This window comes from Lampetra planeri, chromosome 22, assembly GCF_965212315.1.
Source record: "Lampetra planeri chromosome 22, kcLamPlan1.2.h2, whole genome shotgun sequence".
NCBI classification, from domain to species: domain Eukaryota; kingdom Metazoa; phylum Chordata; class Hyperoartia; order Petromyzontiformes; family Petromyzontidae; genus Lampetra; species Lampetra planeri.
The window spans coordinates 3,614,023-3,639,916 of NC_136128.1; the positions used below are offsets into that span (position 1 = coordinate 3,614,023).

Here is a 25,894-nt window from a genome sequence, read left to right on the forward strand (position 1 = left end):
GCAGTCGTCCTCAGGTGAAGAACAGAGCTGTCGGACGGCTGCTTGCGTTGTGGCCGAAACGTCGTGAGACTTTTATTTTATGATGTTTTATTTTTATTATTTTATTATTTCCCTTCTACGTGACTTTACCGAAAGAACCAAGAATATGTAACGCAAAATAACGCGTGTCTTCGCTGTAGCGCAATGTCCGCAGGGTGAATTTCGAAAGGATTCCACGGGTGTGATCTTGAGCCCGGACTTCCCAGCCAGCTACCCGAACTACCAGACCTGCACTTGGACTATCGTCGTGGAGAAGGGGTACAACTTGTCTCTGCTGATTGACTTCTTCGAGAGTGAGAAGCAGTACGATGAGCTGGAGATGTTTGATGGTGAGTACTTGCTAAAAAAAAATGAGGCATTGAAAGTTTTAACTAGTTTTTTTCATTAGTATTATCATAATATGTAAAATGAAAATCACTATCTTCTGTATAGATAGAGACCTTAATCTGTATGTATATATCTATGTATATCTCAAAAACCTCTGTGGTACTTCCCAATAAGGTAGAAAGCTGAAATTTGGTACACAGGTAGCTTTTAGGAAGCCAACAACAGGAACAATCTGAAAATCCAAGATTTTTCATTGTAAGGCCTCCAAGATTTTAAGTGCCCCATAAACATGTTTGTGCGTGTCCTTCAGAATCCTTAAAATATATATGATTTCAGGTTTTTCGTTAAACAGCAATTAAAATTCAAGCGAAAGCAATTGTTTTATCTTTTATTGTTTTTGAGATATTTCGGATCAAAGCAGTTTGAATGAAAAAATTGGCATTTTATGATGTTCGAATCTGAATAATAAAAAACGGTCAAAAATAGGAGTTTCCCCTTGAAGAGTATTAAGTTAATTAATTAAAATTAAAATTTTAGTTCTTTCTCATAAAAAAGATCAGAATCTTTAATTTGAGCGGTTTCCGATGGGTACGTCTTTAAATATAACAAGTTGAAACAAGTCGTCAACAATTCTATTTTTTTGGCGGAAAAATACAAATGTTTTAAGTAGTTAGTGTCTGATCATAGATACAAATTGTTAAATAATCATTTCAGGTAAATTATTATTATATTCATTGAAAACGTTTGCTTGACGAATGCGCTTCTGTGGCCTTCTGTAAGGTTTTTCCTTCCGATATTCGGAAGCCACTGGAGCTCTGCACTTTTAAATCTAGATTTAAATCTCATTTCTTCAGAACTGCTTTTTGTGTTTAGATTGTTGTCCTTTCCCCGCACCTCTGATTAGTGCGGTTGCCTACGTACGGAGTAAAAGAAGTTCTAAATACATGCAAAATTCTGTGAAGACTATAAGGGAGATCTTTGTCTTGTGCGTGTGTGTGTCTGCGTGTGCCTGTGTGCAGGACCTACCAATCAAAGTCCACGTCTCCTAACCCTGAGTGGCAACATCTCATCCCCAATTAGCGTGAGGAGCAGGGGCCACCAGGTTCATGTGCGCTGGTCCACAGACCAAGCCACAAGCAGACGGGGATTTAAATTACAATACGGAGGTACAGACGTGACATATGTTAATTAAAGGAGGCAAAATATGCGTCTCGGTTTCGTTCTGTGTAATGCTCCGGTCGTATTCTACGGCTGCCCGTGACTGGCTGGGACTTACGATATTCTGCAGGGTACGCAGTGTGACCTGAAAGCAGAAATACAGCAGTTGCAGCAGAGAAACACATAAATGCTGCATCATCATAATATATGCAGCAAGGGACGACATATACCCACTGATAAAAAAATATATATATCAAGATACTACCATGGTCTAATGGTTAGTACACTGGACGTCAGCCTTAGGCATTCTGAAAAATGCAGGCTGGAAACCTTTAACAACACACACACACAAAGGTGTGCATCACTGCACGTACGGTAGGCTAGGCAGTCTTATCCAGACCACCAGCTTCTTTAGCCCACCAACGCGACGAGTCGGGAACTTCTCAAACGGAGCCATCCCAACCGACAGCAACGAACGTTCATGACTGCACTGTGTTGATGGGTCATGAATGAGGGAAAACCCGGTATACAGTTGTCTTTGTTTTTACTGTCCACATGTTCAGTTATTTTTAGCTGGTTGTCTGGATAAGGCTGAGAGCCTTTTGGAAATGTGTAATGGATTCAACTGAGTCGCAGATGTAGACTTTGAGGCAAAACATGTATTCAGTTCCAACACACGGGGTAACTTTCCCCTTAACAGAATAGCAACCTATGGTGGTGACCACCAGGCTAACTACACTAATTACAACGTAACTGCTACTATGGACCGGGACCAACAGCTTTGTCCCAGGTCCACGTGTTGGAGACTCGGTCAACGGAGAACGTAGACGAAGGTTTCTTCCAGGATGAACAACAACCCTGGTCCCTCTCGGGACCCGGCTTATATTCTCTGTGGCGTGGCTGGCTCCGCCCTTGGCCACGTCCACCTTCCAGACTCCTCGGGAAGGATCTGGGTCCCAACCACGTGACCACCCCTAGCCCCCACTTGGGGCCCCTTTGTAGACTTACCTGGTCACGTGTCTTCTCAGGTCAACCAGAGTGCCATGGCCTCGAGTAACCTCATCCTTCGGCCGCCACTCACACACCCTGTCCTGTAGGGTTGGCACTGCACGCAAAGCGTGGTGCCATCCAGCGCTATCATTCAGCGCTCACCGGGCCCCTCTAGGGCCGGTACTGCACCCACACCACTGTGGTATCCGCGATGTCGCTACACCGCACGCCATACCCCTCTAGGGCCGGCTCTGCACCCAGCATGTTGACATCAGGCGATGTCACTACAAATGCAATGCACACCTTTATGTATGTTCTTAAATGTATGCGACGCTGATAGTAAATCAAGTGTGTAAATCTATGCTCGTGGACTTTCCAGTTATTTTCTTTTATTTCTTCTAAGGCATTTAGAGGTACGGATGTTTTACCTCGAGTATGCAATGTTTAAATAACAAGAATAAGTTACCTGAAGTATCTTGTTACCGCCATGCAATACCTTGAGGTACTTCGAGCAAAATTGCATATTTATGATTTAGCAAAATAGCACTGGTTGTCATGAGGAAAGACTGGTCGCAGCCTAAAAGAACGTGACATTTCTGTTCTGGCTCAGGCTAATGTGCAGAAAAGATTGTTTTGTATGAGCGAACACTGCCTTTTGACCTAATCATTTTAGTTAACCTAGTTATTCTAATACGTTTCTTACACCGAAATCTGTAGGCGTTTCACATTAGTGCATAAAACTCACTCGGAAGTGGGGCATGATTTTAATTTTACCCGCCACGTGGGAGACATGCTTTAAAAATGACATAGCAGAGCTAGAACATTTAAGTTTCCCTGGTGAGCTGTGAGCCGTTAAACAGTCGGGTGTGTAGGGATTTTGTGAAGCTTCATTCTCATTTCTGTCACGCGTCTATTCCCTCACGCCACCCGACACTGCCGTCAGCAGGCTTATATACTCCAGCAAGCAATAGACAGCGGATATCGAGGGGACACGCAAAGCAATGTTTAAAATAATTTCTTCATATCCATGTCTGTTTTGATCACTGTGCTGGATGGGTTAGCATTGCGTGGAACGTTGGGCAAAGCAGTTCACAAATTGTGCTACGATCTCAGTGACCCATTGTCACGGCGACCATCATTTCACGAGCGGTGTCTAAAACGGTTCTGGGCTTCCTCTAGCTCAGCTCAGCCTTAAATGTGTGCCTGCTGTGGTAGACTTGGGGGGGGGACAAAGCTGTCCCGATGATGTTTTCCGGCCACACTACTGCTTTGTGCGCCGTGCCGGCTGCAATAGACGCTTACTATAACAATCCTTGCTGCAGCGCTCTGTACGACTACACGGGGGATCTTTGTGTGTATGTGTGTGCACTAGGTCGACTCAGCCTCAAATGAGTACCTGGTGCGGTGTGTAGTAAACATCGCCTCTCGGGAGACAAAGGCGGCCGGGCGTGGTGCTGGCCACCCACCCTCTCGTGTGCCGTGCCGGCCTTCATAGGTGCTACTTGCTAATAGCACTTGCCCCAACAGTCTGTTCAGGCTATACAGGGAATCTTTGTCTTTGTGTGTGTGCACTAGCTGCGTACTGCAGCACACCAGCTGCACCGCGGCAAGGGAGTGTGCAGAGCCAGACGGGGGGACATGCGGGCGCCGTCGTGCGCTGGGCCTGCCACCCTGGGTACCGCATGATTGGCCAAAGTGCCGCCACCTGTCGCCGATCGCCAGCCGGCTGGCACCTGTGGGACGCGCCGGTGCCTGCGTGTCAGGGTAAGTGATGGGCGAGGTGCGCTCCAGAAGTCAACGCGCGACTCGTTTGGATCGCGGTTGGCCGTTCCATGTAAGTGTAATGCGCATGCAAAATATGGACGTGCAGGGGGACATTGAACTGTGATTTTTTTTCCAACATTTTTGTTTTCATTTGTTTAGATATAGATTATAATTTTTTTTAATGATTGGATAGAAAGTGCCGGAGTTCACGCACCCTAACCGACCTACCTCATTGGTTTGTTCGATTTACCCATGGTGTTGACCCGCAAGTATGAAAACTGTTCAATGAATTTGGACCTTTTTATGAGAATATCTTTTGTTTCAACTTGTTCTAACCTATTCCAATTGTCGGTATCAACAACGTCATGAGACAAAGGGATCCTCCATTGAGACATGTCGCAGAGCAGTGCGCCCTGTGTTTCATAGAATGACGCAGAAGAGTTTCCACAGGAACCGTTCCCAAAAAATCCACAGTCGGGGTCGCAGTTTCTCCTATCATACTGTGTATGATAGTGAAATACAAATTCGGTGAAAATCTAATATTTTAATATTTGTGCAGCCATTTTGTGGCCGAGCTCTAACCATCAAGATTCTACAATTTGATGACCCGGTTTATCACAAGCGTCAGTGCTCTGACTTCTGCATCACTTTGCCAGCCCGAACTAACTTCAAGTGGTTTAATACAGGAATGCATTGTTACTCACAATCGAATGATTGCAATTTCAATACCGGTTTGCAGCCGACTGGGCCAATCCTCCCTCCTGGGTCAATAAAATAGGTGCTATTTAGTGGACTGTCAACAGTTTCCATCTGGAAAACTCTACCAACCTCTCATAGGAATGTGGCATTTCCACTTCTGGTTATGAGATACCAATAGATATGAGTGCTGTACCTGTGCTCATGTGAGCAGAGAGAGATTTGACATTTTCACTTTCATTTACAGCCGTAGCTCAACAGCTAATTGTTAATCTGTGTTGTACCATGTCTTGTTTAAATCCCTCCAGTTCATGAGCTGTCTGTTAGATTTATTTAGAGCATTCATCTCCCTGCATTCTCTATCAGAGTTTCATATTTGAGAAGTAATTATTTCTCAAGCAACGTGAAATGCCATGAAGCAATGCATCATTGTCGCGTTCCTAATATGCTGAGTAATATAATATTTACAAAGCTGATTATGTGCTTAATTAGCTTTTAATATTAATTAGATTTGCATCATGGTGAGAAAAATTCGGTATGCGATCTGTTTTACGTTTCGGCGTACAGAGAAATTTTCCCATTAACCCTGACCTTGGAATTATTAAAGACTCTCTTATAATAATGGTTTAGAGTTTGTTCTCATCAAGGCTTAAGTTTACTTGCGAATTTAAAGTTATTTTGTTGAAAGTAAAATCGAAAGTATGTAAGCAGTTGTGTTGATATATTTTAAATATGCTATGATGTGTTTGACCAAAAGTAGCGTAACGCTTCTCCAAGCGGTCTTCCCTGAGAAAGGCATTCCTCTACTCTCGTGAAATTATTTTGTCTTCACTCGGCCACTTTTTTATCAACACGATTTTCATTCAAAATTGGAATATAAAAAAAATATATATATTTTTTGTAAATTGTATGCAGCCGATTCCCGACAAAAACTCGCCCATTCCACCACTTCCCTTGCCACGATTGTTGGATGTCCAAATGTGGGCTGTGGTGCGTGAGTGGATCCAGTGATGACAGAGTTCCTGCGACTGTGCGGGATTGTGATTTTGGGGGCATGGCCCGGGGGACAGAGCACTGAGAGGCCCGCTCAGTCTGCATAAATTAACGTGCGCATGCGGCTCTTCCATTTCACAACATTCTTGTTTTACGTATTTGTACTTGTAGAGAAGAGGTGAGCAATTCATGATAGTTACTTCGATATTAGGATGATTTATGTGCTGTGTTAATTTGCATGTATATTTTCCTCAAGTTATTATATAACTTGGCTTTGAGTAGTTTTTTTTATCGTGTGCAAATTTGTTGCACTTGATAGCCAATATAACCAATGGTACGTGGGAAAATAACGTGGTATGTATTGGTACAATGATTATTAGCACATCATGCTTAATCCAAATCACGCTTTTATTAATTCATAACTTGTATTGGGCTTTAGTGTTCTTTACGAATTTTCAGAGGCAGGGGGGGGGGCACTTTAGCCAATAAGACATCATCAGTGCGAGGGCCGGCACACATTTGAAACCATTGTGGGTTTTTACAGCAACACGATAATGATGATGGGGGGATGTGTTTCACATTTGTGCATTGTAGGGGGCGCGGTGGCGCACGTCAGGGGCCCGCACTAAAAGGCAACAGGGGGCCGCCAATGGCCCACGGGGCCTTGCAATGAAGACCACTAAGCTTGAGGGAGCTTTCAAGAGTTTGACTCTCAAGAGCTCCCTCTAGTGGAGGCCCTTCCATAAGCCATGGCATGAGCGAGCAACTGCAGGGCTGCACATTTGCCTTATATTTACTGCCCCACGTGCAATGTCTCCACACCCTCACAGCACTCCTGCAGAACGATCTTATCCTATAATATGCATGTATGTATGTTGAACTTCTTTCGTCAACCGTGCTAAATGGAGACGCGGGGGGAAGGACAAAAAACGAAAACACAAAATGCAGTTCTCAAGAAATTCGTTTTCAATCTAGATTTAAAAGTGTAAAGCTGCCATTGGCTTCATAACATCGTTAGAAAGGGCGTTCCAGACGGCCACGGAAGCGCATCTGAAAGCGCGCGACGCATTGGCCGTCTTTGTTCAATGGCCAGCCAAAATCCGTTGCGAGGATGACCGGAGCTCGCGTGATGGTTTATGCTCCTTGACGAGATCAGCAAGGTGTTGTGGTAGTGGTTGAGATAAAGAGTGTGGTTATTATTACTAAAAGTCGTGGTGTAGATGATGAAGGAGTGGAACTTTTTGAATTTGCCGTCGTTTGTCGTTCATTTCCCGGGTTGCAGCCATTTCATGCAGGGTGCCACGGCCCCCAGCAGATGGCACAGTGGTGGGCCGTGAGCTGGTGGTTGGCGCTCGCGTGGAGTACCGATGCCGACCGGGCTACAGCCTGGCTCCAGGTGAAACGGCGTTCGCTGTGTGCCAGAGCTCGGGCAAGTGGAGCAACTTGAACCAGCCTCCGAGCTGCAGAGGTGTGATGCACTAATCAGAATCAGAATATGTATTCATACTGGAAGAATGCCATGAGCTATTAAGCTATTTTTAACTGATGTCCAGTCGGGGTGAGAAAGAATGTTACAGCTACAATCAGTACAAAAACATGATAGCGCAAAGTACAAGAAAGGTAAACAAATCACCCAAAGACATACAAATGAAACTAAACCATCCCCATCATACCAGGCAAAGCCCACTGAGGTATTAATTTATTTTTCAGAAGCGACCTCGCCATAAATGATAGCCCAACAAATTGCCCCATCCTTTGGACGTTTATAGCACTAATATAATCTAAACTAAAGCCAGCCACGAGACCACCCCCCTCGTCAACTCGTGTGTACAGCTGTGCATGCGGTTGAGTGTGTGCGTTGAAGCTTGCCCACCTCCAAGGTACAAAAGCAACTGGAACATTTTCTGGGAATAAGATTATCTCACAGTAATAGAAGACGAAATGCATCGGCCTTAGTGGTGCTTTACTCCATAATACAGGATTTTTGAGTTAGATTGCATAAATATATAAACGTGTCGTTAAACCTGCCACCACCCAATGAAGATATTTGTAATTACTAGCGACACGTCGTACTCAGATTGTAAATGTTGTGGCTTTGCTCCCCAACACACTGGTGTGTTGTACTAGTAATGAATTGGCATGTTCTGTTTACGTGACAAACTTAACTAATTGGCTGTGTCGGGTGGTGGCGGATTTAACGAAACATTTATATATTTACGCGATCTAACCCAAAAAAACTGCATTTTGGATGATATTGGTCACGAAAGCCTACGTGTTAAACTGGTGTATTACTCATAAGCAACTGACAAAAAAACTGAAATTTTAATGTGCTGGGAAAGAATTGACAGGTGCCAATCCTAATGTGTTGTGATTGTGTGCTTCAGTATCTCGAGTGGCAGTGACGCATTGGCTCAGGCACTGCGCTACGAGCCCAGCCACTTGGGGTTAATCTCCAGTCATGCACATAATCGGTGGACAGTGGTATCTGCATCTATCTAGGGCAGCGGTCCCCAACCTTTTTGGCACCAGGGACCGGTTTCGTGGAAGACATTGGGTCTTTCCCCCTTTTCAAAGAAGCTCTCCAGCGACGTTGTTTTTTACTCATTTTGGCTAGGGGTTAGCTTGTGGGCTTACCAAAACCGTGACTGAGACAAGTGCACAGTGCGGGAAAGAAGCGTGGATGGAAGTGGTAAATAAAATAATGGGGGCGGGCCGCACGCGGACTCACCGCTCTCACCTCCTGCTGTGCGGCCCGGTTCCTAACAGGCCACAGACCGGTATCGGTCCGCGGCCTGGGGATTGGGGACCCCTGATCTCGAGCCTCTGCTAGTGTGACCCAGCCTTAAAATGCGTAAAATATCTATTACGGTTACAAAGCTAATGGGGCCTTAATAGGTGCTCACTAAAAACCATTGCCTCTATGGTTGAATAGTTTTATTCCCAAAATATTTGTGACTTAATTTTATTCGCAGGCTCTCATCACCGATATTATTCATGATCAGTCTCCAATGGGTTGGATCTCACGTGATAGCTGAACTTTTGCTCACACCTGATGACGCTGGTTGTAATCTCGATCGAAAACGTCATACAAAGTTGTCAACATTTTTCTAACCTTTTCAACATTGCTGAAAAACCAAATCAAGTGGCACTCTTTGCCCGCGTTGGATGGTGCAGGATTATAGACGTTTTACCTGCACGATTTTTACTAAAAAGAAACGTTATGAATCGTGAGTGTTGCTCACTTGATCCAAACCTGAGTGATGATGGGCAGTCAACCCACAACCAGGATTTGAACTCACAACCTTCTGAATGTGAGTCGAGCTCTCTTCGACGGCGGCATCCCTGAGCTGAATTTTTGTAACTCGTGGCCAACATGAAATTATTAATTGCCAGTTATGCAACGGCCAATGGTGTTTCTTTCTAAATCAATGCCTCCCTCTAAAGGACACCCTGAGAAAGCCTCTCTAGGGGGGATATTTGGCCTGCTCTTCCCTGCCAGACCTCTTGGAAGAAGAGATGGGAGCGGTCCGTACTTTACTCCACTACACGCGACCTGTCGATCAACTATCACAATCATAATCGTTATTTAGACTGCAGGAATTTGATGAGCTATGATGCTCTTTTTTCATTGATGTCCAGTATGGGCGGGTCATCTTACTGCGGTGTACCCATGATACAGCTGGGGCTGTGTTCCGGTAGCTTTATGTCAACGAGAGAAACCCTAGACCGGGTTCAACTTAGGTAATCCTCATCAGCACAGTTTGGCCTGTTACGTAACCACCTTGTTCCGAGTCACATTCATTGACCCCGTCTGCCTCAAATGGCATGGTTTATCTCCGAGGTGCACGACTAACACGAGTGTGTGCTAATCATCTACCCCCCCCCCTTCTCCCGTTACAGTGACAATGTGCCAAAGGCTCGACAGCTTTTCTCTCAAGAATGGAGAGTGGAGATATTTGGGCGAGAGCAGGAATTCCTACGGGACACAAATCCTGTTCACCTGCAAAGCCGGATACCACCTGAAGGGACCCAGAGTCATCACCTGTGGAATGAATGGGTCCTGGAACTGGGACAACGACAGGCCGTACTGCGAAAGTAAGTGCTGCCCCTTCCTTGATCACGCCGCTTGCCTGTCAGCGTCGTGGAGTGTCACTCGCCTGTGCTTATTAAAATGTAAAGGAGGGCAGCATATTGCAGCCACAGTGGGGTTGTAATTACCGTGAGTGTGTACCCCATGCCACGAACGCATCGCCAATGATTTACGTTTGCAAAATGTGCGTGCCCATCTCACTTAATCGACTGGAGCCTAAAGTTGCCGCGTGAAGATTAAAAGAGTCAAGTAAATCTCAGCACCTCTGCTCGATTGATGAATGCGGCAGTCCTCATCTCCCTTGGTGGCCTTGAGCCACTGGTGGCAGTTCACATTTGCATGATGGAAGCCGGCATCCCTACGTGACAATCACTGTTGACATCTCATTTTAATGACACAGGAGAAATCACCGCATGGGTCAGTGTAGACGTACCTGCCAACATGGGCTGTTGCAATCGTACGTACACAGGTAGTCCCTGAGTTACGATGGTCCGACTTACGATATTTCGATCTTACGATGGCGATAGCGATACGAAAAAATTGCCATCAACAACCTAACAACGTTCAAGTATGCAGACGACGGACAGAATCTTGGTGAGTACAGTACAATATGATACGTTATGATACGTTCAATGCTTGTATGATATGTAGCTTCAGCGATTTCATTTTAAGGCTACCACGATACGATACGTCCAATGCATGTTAAAAGCTTTTATAGCAGATAGAATTGTTTTCTGAAAAAACTTTCTGTTAAATTGCAGTTCATATAGGTAGGCTAAGAATTGACCTTGTTTTTTTTTATTTTACATTTTACTGTGCAATACAGTATTGTAATTAATAAATACATACAGTATATAGTTTATACAGTACGGTACTGTAAATTGCTCTGTTTTGCTAAATTATCACCATTCTTTAAGACTCCTGGGTAGACTAGGCCATTTTCGACTTACGATATTTTCGACTTACGATGGGGTCATCGTAACGCATCTCCATCGTAAGTAGAGGACTACCTGTAATATCCTTCAAAACATGTGAATCTAAGACAAACATTTTTTTCTGCCAGGTAAGACCCACTGAGTTATATAGCTCTTTTTTGAGAAGCTACCTGGAGACAAATGACTGACAATCATGGGTTGACTCAGCCCATCACTCCGTCAGGATTTCTATTACATGTACACATTTGTGGTAGGTCAACGGTGGTTGTCTTCAGCCAACACTGAGCCCATTCACTTGGGGTCGCCAATGCAGATGTCTGGGTGCTGCGGTGGTGAGATGTTAACTCTCTTGCCTGGTATGCAGGAGATTGTTGGTTCGATTCCGACTGACATTGGGAGTTTGTGTGTCCTCCCCGTGGTCGCGTTGATTTTTCTCTGGGTCCTCCGGTTTTTCCCTGCACATGTAGAATCACGTGTTTAAAGTATTTGGCTGCTAGAAATGATTAGCCACTTCGTTAAGCTATCATTTATTGCCAGGTTACTTCTGAAAAAGAGCTACATAGCTCGGTGGACCTTACCAGGTCATATAAAAATTGTTTAGTTCAGATGAGAATTATTGCATGCTGACGTGAGCGTTAAAGACACTTTAAGTTTGAGCTTACATTGTTAAGACTATCAAGCCGACTGTCATCCCTAGCCACACTGTGATACATGCAACTGGCTCACCACCTTAATCTGCGTAAAAGGCTGCAAAATTAAACGCGTTTAACTTGGTGCTCGTTCCCCTCTGCTTCTCCCCCCACCCTTAGTCTGGGAATCCCTTCCTGCAGTTATCTGTCCTATGGGGGGGGGGGGGCTCCCCATGTTCAAGTTCATGACTGGCAGCCACCCCTCACCCCCTCACCCCCTCTCTCTGCCTCTCTGTGGAATGAATCATGACCACTGTTCCCGTGCAGCGCCTTCAGATGCGGTTCTTTTTTAGACGCCGCGTAAAATCCGACTTGCATTCAACGGCGAAAGGGCCACCGTGAAGAAATTAAGATTCAGGGCTGCAATTGCAGGCAGTGCAGTGGTTTTTTTTTTGTTGCGGAGTGTTATCACAGCCATGCGGCTTCGTTCGAGATTGATGGCTGTGATTGGTATTCTGATGTCTTTATCCATTAAAGCCATTCATGGGCTCCCCAATGAAGGACACTAACCCCCCCCCCCGTCACTCACTTCTGTGTATTATTGTTGTAAGGATAAACGGCACGCTTTTGCTTTAGTTTCGGGAGAAACCGTTATGCACTGTGTATGGCATATGCTAACGTGTAAGTACATGAATAGTTGTACATACATACGTATGAATATGCACATCACATATATAAATCTAATTATACACTGAATACATGCACGTGCAGTTTTCGAAGCACGATTTTTTATATAATTGTTTTATGATTAATTAATTCAATATCATGCGAAATTTGGGTTTTTTCTTCTAAGTAATGAAATTTGTTCGCTTGATTACTTCTCGGATTATATTCTTTAAATACACATTCATTCGGTTGACTTATTCTCAAAGATAACAACACCCGTGGTATTATTTTAGGCGCTTCTGCCCGATGCGTTTGCCACCGCCGTCCTCATTGTCACCCAAACCGGTCGCACCATCGTTTACAAAATGTTAACGTTTTTTGGTTGTTGAATCACTTCAAATTAAAACCAATGACTTAATCAATCGTAAATAATCACCCAGTCCGACGCTAAGTAACAGATGACCATTTCCTGTATTCATCAATCTGATTGCAGTAATGCATTTACTCCCCATAATTGTCTTTTCGTGTGCATACACATGAAGACAAAGATCCTTGCGTAGGGGCAACTGTATTGTGTGGCCAGCACTATTCCCGGCCACCTTTGTCTCTCAATGCTGCTATTCACACACCGCACCGCTACTAATTTAAGGCGAGGCGGACTTAGTTGTAGGTCTACAACAGGATCTGATAACCACGTGCCGCTGCTGTTTTTCATTACTGGAAATCGAACTCGGGTAACTGGGATCAGAGCACAGTGCACAAATCAATGCAGGAGCCCCTCGGCAATGCCGGGCTCACAGCTCTCACACGGCTACTGTGAGCCTCCTTAGGTCACTCAACCGGCGCGCAAAGAACCGGGGGGCCCTTTAACGCGTACTCCCAAAACGGTCGAGCGTACTTCACTAACGCACTCGACACGAAGCGACGCAACGTTACACGTCCCCCCCCCCCCGTCCGCTCCAGCTCTTGTCTTTTTTCTTCTCCCACTGTCGCCTTCCCCTGAACGCAGTAATATCGTGCGGCGAGCTGCCGACGCCTCCCAACGGAAACAAAATCGGCACCCAGACCTGGTTTGGCTCCACGGCCATTTTCACGTGCAACTCGGCCTTCACGCTGGTGGGCTCGCCCGGGCGTGAGTGCCTCGCCAGCGGCCTCTGGAGTGGCGTGGACGCCTCGTGCATCGGTAATGAGCGCCTGACGACGGGAGAGAGTGGTGGTGGGGTGGGGGGCCTCGCCCTTTCTCGTGTGCCGGCCGGCCGGCCGGTCGCTGCCCCCCGGCCTTGCGACTGCACGCAGCTGCCCGTGCGGTTGGTGACGCGGAGACGGCGCCGCGCTTTGGGTTACCACTTGTCTTTGTTTTCCCAAGATTGTGGCTCGTTTTGAGGAACGCTCAACACATCTCCAATTATCGCGATTGTGTGTATATGTATATTTTACTTCTTTCGCACCGTGCGTAGTGAGCTGTGCTAATCGGAGGTGCTGCGTACGCTGCGAAAGAAGTTCAACACACATACGATAACACCATGGCCTTAGGAGAAACCAAATATTTAGTCGGTGATATTTTGGGACAATGGCCCATTATTGTCCGAAATATCGCTTATTATATATTTTATATGAAATGTATACATTGTTTCCTGTTCAGGACAGTGTTATTGACTGATGCGTTGAGTTCATTTGTTAATTGTGCTTGTGCACCACTGCCAGCGCAGCAGCAGCAGCATCGCTAAATAATTTATTATCTTTGAGGTGTGGTCGCCCTGGGAAATGTTTACATTTCAGAATGATTACTTTGAAGAATGACACCTAGACGTGTGGTTCTCCCCTCTTCCGGCATTGTGAGATATTCTTGTTCCCGTTATATATTCCAATTTTCTGTACCTCGGAGGTAGCAATCCAATCTCTGCGAGATAAATATTTGGTTGTGTCATGTCAAATTTACTCAAAAGTACAACTTGCACAGTGTTGGAAATAGCAACTATCCCACCGTGGGGTCAATCTCGCCATACAAGTAGGCGACCACCGCCACTTCTCACAAACTGCCGCGAACGAACTCCATTGACGCGGAAGGGAGCAATGAGTTGGATCCGACCAAGGGATTTGATCTCGCAGACCATCCAATTGGTGTCGTGCGGTCGAGCGAAGCACCGGCCTTCCATGCTCGAGCCACAGTGCAGCCCTGGTCGGATGGGCGAGAACCATTTTGTGAGACATCAACAGTGGGGGGTCATCGAATGGCGAGGGTAGACCTTGCCATGGCAGTCCTGGAATTTGGAATTCCCACCGCTGAATTTTGGCTTGCCGGAGGAAATGGCTGCCACCCTCCTCTTGTTGTGTCAGTCGGCGCTCTGTAGTCTCTGTGAGCAGGGGTTTCATTTATTCAGTAGTCGTGCATTTGGAAGGAAATTTACATCTTACCACCTCCTTTGTCCTTTCAGCCCAGCATGTTCTGACATAAGCACTTGACAAGTGGATTGAAAGATGACAACTCATATAAGAATACTAAATCTTGTGGAACCATACCTCGACTGTGCGTCTGCTGCTCTCTTGCTCAGGTTTCAAAAGTCCAAATGAGAACATTAACCTCAAAAGCTGTCTTCAAGCAGCGTGTGTCTCGTCACACCGGTGTGCAACGCGGACGCAATTACTTTACTAGAGCACCTTGATGGAGCGCCCAACTTTGATTTTGAGGTTTTTTTTATCTCACCATAATGAATATTCTAATTAATGCTGGGTAGTCCATGATGCTCAGCTAGTGGTGGCCTTAGGTATGAGAACATCTAACGTTTAGAGTCCCAAGCAACTCAAGGGCCTCGAATTGTAACGCAAAAAGTAGGTATGCACCAGATACTGCATCGGTGACGTGCATCAAATATTCATGTTATCGCACCATTTATCACTACGTCTCCATCCTACGTATCTTATTTCACTCCATCTGTACGCTGTCCACGGTCTTCTCTCATCTATATATCTATGTCATTTGTTGTGGACGTCTGTGAAAAAGAGCTTCATAGCTCATCGGATTCATCCAGTCTAAAGAACAGAGTTTGGTCTGATTCTGTTTGCATGTCTCTCACCTTTCATCTCTACATGTCTCTCATCTGCTTCTCTTGTCTCGTCTCAATGCATCTCTGTGGTCTGCATGCCCTTTGTTATATCATTTATATATATATATATCTCTGTTGTCTCAGCACTCTCTGTCACCTCACTGGGAGTTAATGAATTGAAAAGGGGGCCCCTCAAAAATGAGCTTTGCTTAGGACCCCCAATAGGCCAGCACCACTGCTGCACCCAGCGTAGGTGAGTGGCCACTAAAGACGAGTTATTTGGCAAGTCTCTTGCGGGATTGTGTTTAGTTTGTTGCCCTTCCCCTGCACCTCTGATTAGCATGGTTGGCTACGTACGGTGCGAAAGCAGTAAAACTTACACACACACAAACATGCTTCACGACTTCCGTCGATTGCGATGACGTCCCTTTTGTTGTCGTCGCAGCGGGCCACTGCGGCGCGCCGGAGCCAATCGTGAATGGCCAGGTGATCGGCGAGAGCTACGGCTATCGTGACACGGTGCTTTACCAGTGCAACCCGGGCTTCCGGCTCGTGGGCTCATCCGTGCGCATTTGCCAGCAGGACCACAAGTGGTCCGGGCACTTCCCAGCTTGCGTGCGTAAGTGGCAGTGCCAGTCTGCACTTCCCCCCCCCTACCATGCTAATGCAAAAAACAATTGTGTCTGCTCCTCGTATTGTGGAACCCATCGCCACGAAAACCAAGGTCAGTGTCTCCACACGCAATGGGGCGAGGGGCAGTAGTGGTGTTCACCAATGTTGGCAGCCCAAAGCCATGGTAAGAAATTGCACAATCCCTATGGTGTGTGAACTCACAACATTACGATTGATCACGAGTGGAGCGCTGTAACCCTCGCGCTGCGTCATTTATTCCGTGAGAATGTATAACTCGCACGCGCTCGTGATGTCATTTCATAGCTGTCTACGACAGTGTGTCGACATACATGCATACGTACAATTTAAAATTATGATTTAAATTATGTTTTACAAATGTGCCTGTGACGGATTTGGTTGCGAAGGTTGCGATGGGCAAGACACACGTGCAGGTTAGAGGAGGGCAGGTGGCCGAGAGAGGAGACTAGAATGCCCGTCTGTGGTGATGCGACTGTAAGGGACAGGCGTTGGTGGTTCAGGTGTCAGCTTCATGAATAGCTGTAGGATCTGGCAGAAGGAAGCGATGGCAGGTTTGTGGTGGCATCGACAAGCATTGGCCACGGTGACCTCTCGCTCCTGCTGTTGGTTCATGATGTAGACAAGAAAGTGTACAGCCATAGCGTGCACCTGCACGTATGCTTTATGAGGCACATTTTTTATTCTTGGATTCGGGTAGTCCTCACTGAGGAATTGTATGAACCATTGTGCTGTCGACTTGATAATATTAGTAATTCTACTGCTATACTGCTAGATGAAGGCTCCTCATGCTCTTTTACTCATGGTAAAGGGGGGTGCAGACTCACGACTGTTGTGTCTATCACTCAATAGTGCACTATGACTGTGTACTGACACTTATTTTTGCAATGTTACAAAGCTGGAGGTATAACACAGTGATTAATTGAGAAAATATTTAAATGTAATGATGTCAACTTTTTTTTATTCATTAAAATATTTCTGTTCTTCCAAGGTTGAACCATGGTAATGCCTGGGCAATTATTTCACATTTTCCTGGTAGCAATGTCTAATTGCCCTATCACTGTGTAGTTAATGGTGACAAGATGCTATGTGTAACATTGGTCACAGAATAATCCTGACCTAACTAAATATCAGATAATTACGTATGCTAATTAGTAAGAAGAGACCGGAATTTATTTCCCGGCCACAATTAATGTGAGTGGCGAGTGACATCCAAACTGTTCCTGAGGGCTCCTATTCTACCACTTAGCACCGTGGTGAAGTAAGGGTGCCACCGTGGCAAGGTGTTAACTAACTCGCCTGTTATGCAGGAGGTCCTGAGTTCAATACCGATCCTGACACCTGTATATTTGGAGTTTGCATGTTCTCACCGTGACCGCATGGATGTTTCTCCGGGTCCTCCGCTTTTTCCCTCCACATTTGGAAACATGCGTTGAAAGTATTTGGCTGCTATAAATTTCCACTTGATGAGCAACTTCGTTCAGCTATCATGTGTGATAGCCAGGTCGCTTTTGAAAAATAGCTATATAGCTCAGTGCGCCTCATCTGGTAAAATAAAAAATTGTAAAATAGTGTGTAATTCTCATCAGGTGCCACTGTAGAGAGTGCAGTCTCAAACTCTTATCATCCACTGTCTCTGTGGCATCTCTATTTATGTTCAATGAAGGGCCATTTCCCAAAACGTCACCTATTTAAAATGTTCATTTTTAAGGCCACATTGTTATTGACGAATGTGTTACGTTGTCTCTATGGTATGGCTTTCATCTAGAAGTATACTTTCAAAGTTATTTAAATTGTAACTGTTATTTAATCATTACAGTTAGATGTTCAAATCACAATAGGCCCCAATATATCGTCGACAGGTTGATGCTTTAGGAGGCCACTTTTCCTCCTGGATTAATTTAATCCGTACGACGTCGTCACCAGCAGTCATCTAACTATAGACTTGCAACTGCCATAGTAATGTGCAATTTACATTGCGGTCTTAATGCATTTACTGGAGATTAAAACCGTCCAAATCCCATGTGTGTGAGCATGGAAACACTTTTACCTAAATTAGCAACACGGGTGCAATGACACATTCATGGATGAGACATTTCGAGATAAAAGACGAGAAATTTCATTTCGACAAAAATCAAGCAGCAGCCTTGCATTTAATAAAGCGAATGGCAATCATGTGAGAATGCCACTCATGTCTGACGTTGATTATAATTTACAATTTATTCTTTTTTGAGTCGTGTCCAAATGCAAAAACGTCCGTGCACGCTGAATGCCCTGTGGAAAAAAAGTATTCAGTGAAACGACCATAAAAATCCACTGACTCAATGCCTCCGGAGAGATAACCGGCAACATGCAGTGAACATCTAATGCTCAAATTATCTATACCTTGCAAAATGTCGAGACATCGTGGCAGAAGGAATATTAAACACGTTCCTTCGGAGTGGGCAGGTAGGAACTTGGTTGGACAGCGCATTCGTGCGATCCGTGTTGGATGCCGTAGTCGTGTTGGAAGTTGTAGCTGTTACTATTGCATCAGATGATGATTGTTGATTTATTGGTGTAGGTCTTTAAGTTCATGTAGCTGTTGCAGCAGGTCGCGCCTGTGCTGTGACGCCGCCTCCTGCGTGTACCACGCGCGCCAATCCACCTGACCTGGTCCTTGAACGGCCACGATGTTGTCGTAATGGCGCACCAGGTGCATGATGTTGAGCAGGGCGTAGACGCCGCAGTCGTAGCCGTTCGGTTGCTGCGGCACAAGCACCGTGGTGATTGCCACGGTGGTGATCGCCACCGGCATGCTCACTGATTCGGCGCGCACGACCCAGTCCACCACCGTGCTGGCGAAGGCCGCGATGTTTTTGGCGTTGCGCGACTGCCCGCACGCTGCCATTGAGTCTAACAGCATGGCAGTCGACCTTGGTGGGCACGTGGCGTTGACGATGACCAAGATCTGCCAGTGCGACTGGTCGTGGATCGGTATGATCCACACCGGCCTGAAAGACACGCCATCGAAGACGCAATTCAAGTCGTCGAGATGGCCCGCCAAGAACTTTGTGTACAGGAACGTGTTGAACAGGTGGACGTATGCCGCTCGCGGCAGGCAGTAGAACTGCCCGAACAGGTTGATGATGGTGTCGTTCAACCACTGGCCAGGTTGTAAGCAGCGGAAGTCGTTCGGGAACAGCATTCCGTACCCCGGAACGAAGACAACGTGTTCGACCGAGACAGGGGACGGACAACGTGGAGTGACGCCGGTTGGAGGCGGGCTTGGTCGCCGCTTCACCGCCACAGCAGACTCTTGCGGCGTCGGAGCTGGCTCCTCCGGCCGCGACCGTTTCCCGCGCGGGACGAGTGGCTTGCGAGCCTGTGGTCCCGCACGTGGTTGCCACATGCCGTTTTTGGCAATGTCCATTCGCCATTTCGTCGAATGTATATTTGGCCGCAACGTCTTGAGGTGCGCCTTCCGGAACGAGAGCGCCAAAGGAAAACAACGGAATCGACACGCCTGCCGTACGGGGCTGAACATCACGTACAGCAACTCGAATGACAGATTGGGGCTGGCGCGACTTGGCTCCAGCAGGGCGATGATGCACGCGAACGTCGCGCCCTGGCATTTCCATGTGGTGATTGCGAATGACAGGTCGACCGCGTGCATCTCGTAGGTGACCGTGACCTTGCCGATCCGGATTGTCTTCGGCTTGCGTTTGATCAGTCCGATCGGGATGTGGACCGCGTAGACACCACCGTCAGCATTGCGCGGGGCGACGTTGAGATGACGCGGCCATGCGGCCACATCGACCCCATGCCCGGAGACGATATGGTCAGGCGGCATCGGCACGTCAATGACACGGCGGACGCCATCGTTGCCGCTGTCGCTTTGAGCACGTATGGCGGCGATGGTGGTGCGGCGTTCGTCCGCATTGTCCCACGCGACGGATACCAGTGTGCAGGGCGTGCCATTCGCGACATTGTAGACGACGTTGCCGTTGCCATTGTCGAGGATCTGGGCAGGGCAGCCAGCGACGAAGTACCCGAACAGCTCGGAATTGTCTTTCTCCTGGTAGAGCAGTGACTGCAGCGAGACAGGAACGTCGCGCTTCAGGCGCCGACACCACCGCAGAACGTGTCGACCCGTGGCGACGGCGACGTGTACAGCACGTGCAGCATTGATGACGGCCCGATCGCGATTGCTTGTCGTCAGGCACGTGGATTCCGTGAGCCAGGCCGGATCTGCGGCGATCTCGATCTTGGTAATCGGTGCCGTCAGGCCATCGATTATGTCGTCGGTGATGGGGCGGAAGGTGCAGTCGGCATCCGTCCAGCGGGTCCCCGTCGGGTAACGCCGCGGTAGCGCCCGCATCCCCTGGAGGCGCCGGCAATGATCCGGACAGCCAGCGGCCCGGAGATGCTCAGTCATCTCGAAAACATGGAATCGCTCGAATAGGGAGCGCGCAATCAGGTCTTCCGATGACACGGCGCCGTACATGACGCGATATAAATCGTGGCCGCATGTAACCGGCAGCTGTATGAAGTCGCCCACCAGGAGGATGGAGATGCCCCCGAAAACCACACGCGGATTGTACATTGAGCGCAGGCGCTGGTCCAACAGTACGAGGAAGGCAGCCGGCAGCATGCTGACCTCGTCGATGACGACGAGGCGCAAACTGTCGCCGCCGATGACGTTGAAAATCAAGTCCACCAGCTGGCCGGCGTTCAGGTCCTTGACGAACGACTTCCACATGGCAGCAAAAGTCTGCCCCTGGGGCAGCGGGCAGGCGCCGACGCCGGTGTAGCAGCAGCAGGCCGTTGTGCCGCCGCGTGAGGCGATTTCATCGGCGGTTTTGTGGATGCAGACGCTCTTCCCGACGCCACCACCGTCGTGCATCATGAGCAACTTCTGTCCGAGCACGTCGACGATTTCCGATGCGACACAGTACTGGCCATCGGTCAGAAAGCACGGCCCGATTTTGACCATGGCCTCGTCATGGAACATCGGATCTACAGGGCCGCCGTTTCTTCCATGGCCACTGGCGGCACCAACGTCGCCGTGATCGGTTTGGTGCGGTTCGAGGGCATGGATCTGTTTGCGCATGTCGCTCAGCGACAGTCGGACGTCATCAACGGCCCCCTCGCCGTGCAGCAAATCGTAGTTGTCGGGCGGGGCGTACACCGGCACCGACGGCACCGGTCCGTGGCAAGCCGCGAGTTGGTGGGCACTCACGAGAACGGCATCGTTGAAGAGCTCATCGCACGAAGCCGTCAGCTCCACATGGGACGCTCGTCGCTGAACATCGGGGCTGGCTGCTGCTGCGGTTAGCTCGTACATCTCCGATGGACAGAGACGACCCGCGTGCTCGGCATCCCCGTCCCCGTCGGCGTTGTCAGGTCGCAGGCCAGGGCCCCTGGACTTGCCAATGCGGACAGTGGCCCAGTAGTCGGTATTGCGCTGCCTCCAGAGACTGGTGATCAGCTCGTTACGACTGCTCCGATGCCACTTCGACATCAGGTGGTAAAGAGATCGGAAGTGCTGTCGATTGACGACGGACTCCGAGCGCCGATCCCATGCATGAATCATCTCGGCGAGACCGTCGCTGTTGCGGGCGAACCGTGGCTCGTCGGCACTCTGCCATGGTACGAGCAGATCCAGGACGTATTTGGCGAATGGTTCGAGATCGCGCCTCCATGCAGAGACTCGAGCGGGATCGTCGGGTTTGTTCCCCGGAAACGACGGCGGCGGTCGGCCGGCGAGAACAGCGGTACGCATCTTGAGGCGAATGACCGCGTTATACTCAGCGAACAGAGGATGTTTGGGCCCCAGATCAAACACGTGCCGATCAGGTCGACCCGCCCCGGCAGGCTGAGCCGCAGCAAGGCGCTGCTTGTTAGGGACCAGCTCGACGATGCTCTCGAACTCGAGCGCCGAGTATTCGGCAAAGCGAATCCCGCGGTTATCATACGATTCGGCCTGCGACATGAAGACGACTTTGCCGGACGGCAGCTTGTACGCCGTCGCGCCGCCGACGCTGCCATCGCCCTTATCATCAGGATGGACAGCGAACACCAGGGCGTCCAGGGCCTCGTCGACGAACTGGTCGTCATCGACAGGCGGGTCAACGTCAGGCGCCGGAGGATCGTCGTTTTCGCCGTCCTTGTCGATGGCGCGATCCAATTGCCGATCGACGTAAGCGACAGCTGCGTGTGGGAAGACGTACCGGAATGTTTCCGTCTGGACTTCTGACGTGGCGCCCAGCAGGGCATGTACCATCAAGGGCATGGACCATTGGTGGGCGCCGGTGAACGCGTTGACCGTCCGCGACGCCAAGTGCTTCCCCGTGCGGTGTGCCGTGCCTGTGTCGTCGGCCACGCTTGGGTGTTGCGCAATGTCGTCCAGGGCGGACAGGAGCACAGCAGCGGCCTGGCGCAAAGGAGCGCCCTCTTTCGTCATATACGCCGCCTCGTACTCCTCGACGGCTTCGCCGGCATCCTGACCGCTAATGACGGACGAGTTGTTGTGGCAACCGACCAGACTGGTCGTGATCAGGTTCGATTCTACAAGCATCGCATCGGTCGCAGGGCGCCGCATTTCCCATACGATCGGGCCAACAGGATGCGGGCGGATGAGCTGGCCACCCAACGGGTCGTACGGGTCGTCAATCATGTCCAGCGTTGCTTGATCGACGGGCAGGCCGACCAGAATGGCACGCTGATTGTCCTTGTGCTCCGGGCGCTTGTGCATAGCAATCATGAGAGGGCAGGTATGCTCCTCATGAACGCCACGTGGCATGCACAAGCGGCACATATACAGGCCCTTCGGTAGCTTTTCGCAGGAAAATCCATGTTTGTGGTGCTGCGACAGGGCGGACTTGCGTTGCCCCACGGCGACGAACTCGCCGTAGTGGGTCATCGCATCCGGCACATTCAGGTCGGCAGCGCGCGGGCGCGCGACGTTGCTGTCTTGTGCGACAATCCCGTCGCACCACTCGCGTACAGCAGGAGCCAGGTGTGTACAAGCCGTACTGTCGAGAATGTTGCCGATGACAATCTGAACGTCGGTTGCGCAGAGTGCACGACAGACAAATATGCACGACAGACAGCCAAATAATCCCTGGTGGGCAGTGTGGAACCTGTTGTTCCTCCCTGTATAAGATTCAAATACTGTCAATAATAGCTGTATTATAATAAAATACTGTCAATTATCCTTTTTCACACTCACGATGTATGTATCATGTCAGAATAATTTATAAATAAGAAATGCCAAACCTATTTTTTTCAAATTAAGAAATGGCAACCTCGTGTCTTACCCACAAATGTAGCAACTACCCAAAGCGTTGAGTAGGCACGTAAAATAAATTCATCAACTGAAATTGATTATGCTCCTGACAAATAAACAAGTCACGTGAGATTAGATTATTTACAATGCATGTACATTACATGCCAATGTTCATCATCATCAGCCATGCTCAATCTACTGCTGGGAGAAAAGGTTCCCCAATATTTTCCCCGATATTGTCACCATCCCTCATGATCTTGTCCACCCAGCTCATGCGCATGAGATGATCTCATTGCTTCATCTCTGTGGTGGTTATTTTCTCACACGTGTTTTCTCCATCGATTGACATTCCATCCCAAGTTCTGTCCACTTGCTATTATCCCTTTTAGTCACGATATGTCTTGGCCAAGCCTAATTAAAACTCTACTTGCATTTTTGCAATGTTGCATTGAGGAGAAAGTAAAGTAACCAAAAAATAACTGTATGAATTAAAATAGAGATGGTCAAAATGAAAAAAAAAATTAAATAATGACTGTAAATCTATCACAATTAATTGAAAAACTGGAAAGTGTGCTGGGAGTGGGGGGGGGACTCCAGTTGAATCGTAAACATGGCCACAGGCAGCCATTGCCACCATGCACACATGTCCAGTTATGGATGTTCATTGAATTTTTAAGGGTGTTGCGATAATTGCATGCACAAAAGCCTATTAAAAAAAGCATTACCAATCTTCAGCACACCCACAATGACCGGAGTGAAATATGGTCAAAACAAGCTCAATGACTGACATGGCGTGGTTAGGCCTTCATCTAGCAGTGGCTTGACCAAGTGGTGTACGTTTATTATATTGTTTATATTGTATCTATAATGATCAGAACAATGCCATTGCAACATGCGTCTGTAAAAATGCGTGCCATGCGCCAAGCAGTTTGATAAAGTACTCAAAAAGTAGAAGATTATAGATTCCATGACTTAGGAATCAATACAATATTCCATAAGCAAACGGTACAAATCGATAATAAAAGTGCAGGATATACAAAACACTGAGTACGCTTCGCCAGTACTCTAACTTACAATACGATATTATATGTGCATAGGCAGCTTATTCTGCGTCAAGAGATACGAGAAAAAAGCTTATCAATATACTCATGGTGTTTTTAGTGATAAAGCAAATATCTGTGGACTCACGTACCGCCTTGAAGACTCTTAATATTTACGTTGAAGCCTATTCGCCATTGTTTGAAGCACCATCGGTGGGGGAGGGAGAGAGCACAGAGGTGGTGGGGTGGGAAAGGACTGGCACCAAGATGGCCTCGAGTGGCATGGGAGAGTTAACGCAGCGAATAAGATGCACGACAGACAGACAAATAATCCCTGGTGGGCAGTGTGGAACCTGTTGTTCCTACCTGTATGTATAAAAAATAACTTGACTTTAGGTAGCCAGGCAGACAGCCCCCTTAACTATCGCCCCCCCCTCCCTTAGGCCCCTCCCCTGACCCCCCCCCTCCCTTAGGCCCCTCCCCTGACCCCCCTTCCCTTAGGCCCCTCCCCTGAACACCCCCCCCCATATCCTTAGGCCCCTCCCCTGACCCTCCTCCCTTAGGCACCTCCCCTCTCCGTACCCGGAAGTAGGTCTCCACCAATCAAAGAGCTGTTTATGTTATATATTTATTTATGCACGACACACAAACTGACAGTCAGACAGACAGACAATAAATCCCTGGTGGGCAGTGTGGAACATTGTTCCTACCTGTATTAAAATCTAGAATGCATTTGTCCTCAGCGGTACGAATGTAGGTAATGCAATGTATAAGGGAACAGCAAATGCTTGCATACATGTAATATAACGTTTCTAAAAATATACAACTCATGATGTTGAAGTATTTTACAGGACATAAAGGTAAATCGTCAAATAATTGGAGATAAAAATGCGCACGGGTGATGATGTGATTGGGCACTTGACTTAATCAGGTCATAATTTAATATACTTGGGGGAAAAAAAATGGCCCAACATCGCTCTGGGGTGGATAAAATAAAATATCACTTGCACAAAGGCAAGAGTGGCTGCCAAGTGGTAAAAGATTACTCCTGCCATGCAAATGTGGAATTTGCACTTCTGGCTCTGGGCAACCAGGACCACGCGATTTCCCTTCGAGTATGGAGAAAATTTGACTAGATATTCTGAACGCTACTACTGTATATCACGCTCGCCTCCCTTGGCTAGAAACGGTTAAATACCTCCTCCGTATGTACCGTAGTTCCTCGTTTAACGCAGTAGATGCGTTCTTGAAAAGTGCCCCGTTCAGCAAAAAGCACGTCAGGCGTAAACAATTTCCCCAAAAAATAATGTCACGATAAAGTTTAACGAGATAACGATGTATGTATACTTACGGTGAGATGGCATGACAAATAACTGAGGGTAGGCTGCTGCGTCACTGTATCATTCCACCTTCTGTATCACACCGCTCAGCCACCCAACTCAAGAAAGTAGTTCGTCGTTGAGCGCATATAGCAGCGCACGTTCCGCGTAATGGGGGGGTGAGTAGAGGGGGAGCGTTCCGCATTCTGCGAAAAGTGGTCCCTAATGGCAGGACCGCGCTACAGCGAAAACGCTTCGTAGTGTGAACACACCACGCACGTTAAGC

The 25,894-nt window shown here is 47.8% G+C and overlaps 1 protein-coding gene across 1 annotated transcript in view; it reads left to right on the forward strand.

The window, feature by feature from the left end:
- The window catches only part of LOC144724936 (CUB and sushi domain-containing protein 1-like), a 684,194-nt gene that overhangs the window by 584,655 nt on the left and 73,645 nt on the right, over window positions 1-25,894 (forward strand). The window contains exons 47-53 of the mRNA XM_078604260.1: window positions 180-368; window positions 1,386-1,532; window positions 4,090-4,278; window positions 7,250-7,435; window positions 9,868-10,062; window positions 13,297-13,470; window positions 15,777-15,950. Of these exons, the coding sequence (XP_078460386.1) occupies window positions 180-368; window positions 1,386-1,532; window positions 4,090-4,278; window positions 7,250-7,435; window positions 9,868-10,062; window positions 13,297-13,470; window positions 15,777-15,950 (1,254 nt within the window). The remainder of the gene's footprint in view (window positions 1-179; window positions 369-1,385; window positions 1,533-4,089; window positions 4,279-7,249; window positions 7,436-9,867; window positions 10,063-13,296; window positions 13,471-15,776; window positions 15,951-25,894) is intronic.